This window comes from Argentina anserina, chromosome 5 (assembly GCF_933775445.1).
Source record: "Argentina anserina chromosome 5, drPotAnse1.1, whole genome shotgun sequence".
NCBI classification, from domain to species: domain Eukaryota; kingdom Viridiplantae; phylum Streptophyta; class Magnoliopsida; order Rosales; family Rosaceae; genus Argentina; species Argentina anserina.
In genome coordinates this window covers 10,032,824-10,038,884 of record NC_065876.1, presented here as the reverse complement: position 1 = coordinate 10,038,884, position 6,061 = coordinate 10,032,824, and the positions used below count along the sequence as shown (strand labels likewise).

The window sequence follows — 6,061 nt, the reverse complement described above, 5'->3', positions numbered from 1 at the left end:
ATCGTAACAAAATGAAATCAGTACCTTATTTTTGCCCGGGTGAGAACTGAGAAGGTGAACCTATCTTAACGTTGTAAGTACAGGACAAGAGACTCCCAACAACAGCGCAAGTGCTTTACTTAAACTAGAAAGTAATAAGCACAAACTATCCAAACCATTCACCCTATTAAAACACATCTATACCTAGCTGTGAAGTTTTTAAGCAGACTTTGTGGCCAAGTTCATAAGCACATACCGGAAGAGTGCCAACAGTTGTCAGTACATTTACCGTAGCCGGCCTCATAGAGAGGCAATATTCAAGAATTTCCTACAACAGGTCTTAATCAAGATTGTCAAGCTGCTGATAGAGGTTGTCAAATTGATAAACACATTCCTCTGAAGCTATTTCCTAGGGTCAGAATGATTCAGATATAGCCCACAAACACAACAATCTTTTAGTCTAAATTGAATAATAGCTTCCCATTCTCAGTTTGGTTCACACTTGTGGATATCTTTGTCTCTAGCATGTTTTGCTAAAGAAGAGGAATTGACGAAGCTTTGAGGCTCTAACGGCGACGTCATCAAGGTGTGGTTAAACTCCTCCACCATGTCGTCAAGATCTTTATAGGTGATGATATGTGGCAGATTTGAAAGAGAGAGAAGTGTTAAAAGAAAAGTTCAGTAGAGAAAATGTAATAAGTTAGGGTACATATATATTAGAAATAACAAGACTATTACTGTGGTAATCAGTGACACGTTTATAATAACTTGAACTTGAAATAATAGAGATTTTGCATTTACCCCCTTATTTATTATAAATCAAAACTAAGGATCCTAATTAACATTTTGAGTTTTAAATGCCTTGAATTATCAAAAATCCAATTTTTTTACATGGTATTTTGACCTCAAATAGTGATTGGGGCACGGGCCCAGTAGCATTTCATGTGCCTCCGCCCAAGTCAAGAAATGAGAACTAATAATTGAGATTAGAACCGGATCTGATTGAATTCAGCAACGAACAAATACAGAACACAGGATCAAATCATGAGTTTGATCAAGACCCTAACTATTTCCTTTTTGTTGTTGATAACATATATGCAGTATATCGATACATGTGCTGTGATAATCATATTCTAATCGTTCTCTATTAGTCGGTACTCGATAGACAAGAGTCACAAAACAGAGTTTGTACGTAGCGCACACAGAGACAAAAGTTGATCAATGCTGGTGATATTAAACGGTGGATTATTACATGCGTGATTGCAAAGGGAGTTCACGAGAGTTGGATTACAAACTAAATTACTGTATTTAGCGTCGTATTCATCAACTTATCAATTGTTTAATGCTGCATATATCACATAATTAGCTTTTTGTGTTTTCTGGACCATTCTGCAGGAAACTAAATATACATATAGATCAGATCAATTATCCGAGGTCGAGTTCACGGACGGAGATTGCACTGGAAAGTCAAAGTTGACGGTTCCGGTGTTCATATTGATCACAGTTGAATAAAAGTTTGTTCCACCTTCACCTCGCAATTACAATAAGTATCTCATTTGCTTTACAATGAACTAAATCCAATTCTTCTACCAATATCCTTAGATGCATCCAAACCAGGCCTTGTCCTATCATCCCATATATGGACCTCCTTCTGTCATCAGGATCATGGACTGTAGTTAGATGCATTTCATGAAAGCATATTAAGAGAGGAGGTGGTTCCCAGTTGCCACTTGCCATTTGCCAATTAATTTGAAAATGATCATCGTCTTGTATTTATCAATTAATTTCCATCACTGGACAAACTTGGAAATTGGAGAGCAGGTTGTGGTAAGAAAAGGTTCAGCTAATAATCCTAATATATGTTCCTTAACTAATGATAAATGATCGCACCTGGATTTCTGAAACTGGTCTTGTGTACGTATGTCTCTGAAATGGTGTTTGCAAAGATTTCCCGATCCCAAAACACATTGTTGTTAGGTGCAATTATGAAATGGCGGCCTAATGAAACTGATTTATTTTCAGAAAATTAAGTGAGGCACATATCTGTACGTAGGCATGCAGGATGGTAAAGCCGTACGTATAGACCGTTGAGTATTTTCCATATATAGAACTGTTTAATTATGGCCGGGAAATTAACTCATTCATGGCCATAAGCTCACCACAAGACCATCGTGCACATGAGGTTTCCCGGATAACTACAACCTTGCAACTAGTCGCTAGATTCTACATTCCCAAACGCGTGAAAAGATAGCCATCAAGCTCGAAATTTTCCCGTTCACAATCAAGCTAAATGACAATTAGGGTTGCAGTCTAACGCAGAGTAGCACATGTCGGTCGAATCGGACCTTTACACTATCTCGATCGCAGTAGTTCTGAAATTTAGTACAATAAGATCATGTTCCACTCAGTTAATCTCACATAGATGTCTATTGTCTCAAAGACTCAAACCGTGAATACTGTTTAATTATGGGATCAATTATACAATTAATCCTCCTCTGAAAGCAAGTTTTTCTCGCCCAGCCCCTTAATTTGTATAGAAATTTACCAGATATATGAAGCAAATTAATTATCACTCATGAGTATGAATGCTGAAATTAGATAGAGAACATTGTTTTAGTGAATAGTGAGGGACATAAGTACATGAAATTGACAACTAAACCACACAAAAATCCAAACTCTTCAATCCCTAACCTTATCATGTCCTCCATGTTACACTGCCAGGTTGTAGATGCTAGCTACTATAGGGCATCGATCATTTCCGATCCAATGTGCCATATGGATCGTAGATCAAATATAATTTAATTAATCAGCTATTTTAAACGCAAACCCGGCCTAGCTAGAACCTTATTTCTCGGCCAGCTTCACCTTTCACTCTATAAAAAGCCCTAGCTAGAACCTTATTTCAAACACACATCCAATCAGTACTCAAGTTCATTCTCCAAAAACCTTAAAGCGTCTGATCTTTAATTTCTCGAGATCAAATGGCTTCCAAGGCTTTAGCTACCACCGCTCTGCTCCTTTCCCTCAACCTCCTCTTCTTCACTTTGGCCAGTTCCACAAGTTGCCCACCACCACCAAAGTGTGGTGCTTGCCACCCGCACCCGAAGCCCGCACCGCCCAAGCCCTCTAAGGCTGTCTGCCCCAAGGACACCTTGAAGTTGGGAGCTTGCGCCGACGTGTTGAACGGCTTGGTGCACCTTGTGGTCGGTCCACCAAAGTTCCCTTGCTGCAGCCTCCTTGAGGGTCTCGTTGATCTTGATGCCGCTGTGTGCCTTTGCACTGCTATCAAGGCTAATGTTCTGGGCATCAACCTCAACGTCCCCGTTTCGTTGAGCTTGCTCTTGAACTACTGTGGCAAGAAGGTCCCATCTGGCTACAAATGTGCTTGAATGAAGTAACTTGTTCTTGATCAGTGCTTGCCTTTTAGTTTCCTTGCCTTACTGTATTTCATGGTGTGTGTTTACCGATCCTGAGAGGTTTGGGATGTTACTTTATTGGTAAAGTCCAATATTACACATTCTTACTTAATAATTATTCGAGTATTTGTATTGTTTTGATGGGTTGAAGGCTCCTTGCATTCTCCCTCGTCATGTATTCTAGTGAAAAATATCGTTTGTAATGATAATAAAAGGAGAGTTTATGGTAAGTGACCGAATAATAGTTCCTACTACTAACTATTAAGATTCAGAGTACTGAAGCCAGAATATTTAATATTGTTTTGTTATATGGTACCAAAGCCACTGTTATAATTTGGGCAATAGCAACACTATGGCCACATATCATGTGTTGTCATTAAAGGTGTTCCAATCTTTAAAAAATGCACATTATATGGGGCCATAATATTGCTATTGTCTCAAATTTGTAGTAGTGAGCAAGAAGAATATCATGCGGTCTTCAAAATATGTAAAAGGGTATACGAAGATTATATGACATTGATTATCAATTTTAAATAGGTAGGACGTGAATGTCTGAGTGATGGATAGATACAGGGCAAGTAGGCCTGGGGGGAAAATATTTGCTCCCAACATGTATTCGAAACGCTACATCGTATTGCAAGCAATATTAATAAGTTTCTGCTGCATATCATTGTAAATCGACCAAATGTATAAATGCATTCTATGTTATATGTAAGTACAACCAAAAACACACAAATAATTAAGACCCAAGGTCCAACTTGGAGCACTCTATGATTCAGAAGACAAGATGAAATGACAGAAAAAAGAGTCGGTTTACAGTAAGATTCGATCTTAATTGGGTGGGTTTGTTAGAAAAGCAATTCACCGATACAACAAAAGCTTCAAATATGAACTTGATTGAACACACATATATATATACACACACTATGATTTAGAAGACAAGATGAAATGACAGAAAAAAGAGTCGGTTTACAGTAAGATTCGATCTTAATTGGGTGGGTTTGTTAGAAAAGCAATTCACCGATACAACAAAAGCTTCAAACATGAATCTCAAACAGCTTTTCTAAAATTAAAAAAAAAATCTATATTATAGAGAAAAAACATTAATTTTTAGCTCAAATGGATACTCTAAACTATTATCTATAATAGAGAAAGTGAGAAAAAAAATAAACAAAATCTCTAAATTTGTAAAATTTTAAAATATGTATAATTTTGAAAACAATCTCTAAATTTTATTTCTAAAAAAAAATTCATTCTCCGTCCTAAAATATAATTAAAAAATAAATAATTAATCTCTCATTCTCTCATCTTGCTCGGTTGCACTCTAAAAGTCCACAACAGCTCCCTCCTTCTCCATATCCCACCATTACTTGACAAGTGAGTTTTAATATCTGAATTTTATTCATGAATCTTTCATTCAACTAGCCCTAAAGGCGGATATGGTTGGTTAAAAATTGTTTATATATATATATAGAGGATTGTTCATGCTATGGTTGTGCTAAGATTGGGGTTGTTACCCTCATCAGTATATATATATATAGATATATATATATATATATCATTTAATTATATAGTTTGTATTTAAATTTATACAATAGAATAAAAAAGTTTGTTGAAGTTAGACATTTTTCTTAGAGATTTGATATTTTCATCATCTATAATAGAGAATTTTAAGAGGAACTGTTAGATGTCACGACCCCGAATTTCAATGATAAAAATTCGAATTTGAAGCCATGAAAACTCTAAAACAATCTCAAGTATATTGAAATCATCTTATCATAACAGTGTATCGAAACTGAGTCCATATCATGACTCAGTCGACTTGAATAATACACAACCAATGGAAATGTAAAATTCACTTAGCGAAAACACTCTAATTCTGCTAATCCACACCTGCAAAACTATTTCCTACACCGTCGAATAGGTGCACCGGGATTGTAAACACAAACCCGGTATGAGTAAAACAACAAAATAACATGCATAGTAATACGAGAATAAATATTGAAACATCCAATTATAAAATGTACTCATGAGTCAAAAGACGGCCCATCTGGTTGTCTAATAATATCTGAAAATATAAGTACTCATAAGAAATCATGCAACTCATTTGTTTACCCAATTACTTTTATATTATGGGTACTCATGAAACCCAGGTACTCATCTGTTACCCCTCATGCAGTACACCGCCGGGCATTGGGCAACTCATCTGTCACCCAATAATCCCAAAAATATGGGTACATAAACCGGTAACTCATATGTTACCTCTCATATCAGTAAACCGGCAGACAGACTAGAGCTCTAACTGTATCGTAACTGTCACCCGGCCAAGGCTAGGTTATGACATGCCAAAACGTCCGAAGACAACAAAAATGTTTTAACATAACTCAAGTTAAAACTATGTACAAAACAATTATCACATGATATTGTACAAAAAGACAAGTTATTCATGCTTAAATAAACAATATCAGTGCAACAATTAAACTCAGTTTGAAATAGAAATGTGATAGTATATAATATAGCAACTTATATATATGTATCGATTTTACCATTTATACACATACACAACTCACTATACCATATACATATCATAGTTCGATCTTTTAAAATAAAGCGTAACTATAAATCACCACCAAGGGTAGGCTCATCGTAGTGAGATTTACTCACAT

General features: G+C 36.2%; 1 protein-coding gene across 1 annotated transcript; it reads left to right on the top strand.

Moving 5' to 3' along the window:
* Nucleotides 1-2,883: 2,883 nt before the first annotated feature.
* LOC126793298 (14 kDa proline-rich protein DC2.15-like) lies at nt 2,884-3,625 on the top strand. Its single transcript, XM_050519768.1, has one exon. It carries the CDS (start codon nt 2,961-2,963, stop codon nt 3,366-3,368), a length of 408 nt encoding a protein of 135 aa, XP_050375725.1. The 5' UTR covers nt 2,884-2,960; the 3' UTR covers nt 3,369-3,625.
* The last annotated feature ends 2,436 nt before the right edge of the window (nt 3,626-6,061 follow it).

Coding starts and splice junctions, on each gene's coding strand:
- LOC126793298 (XM_050519768.1), top strand. CDS start 2,961: ATGGCTTCCAAGGCTTTAGCTACCACCGCTCTGCTCCTTTCCCTCAAC.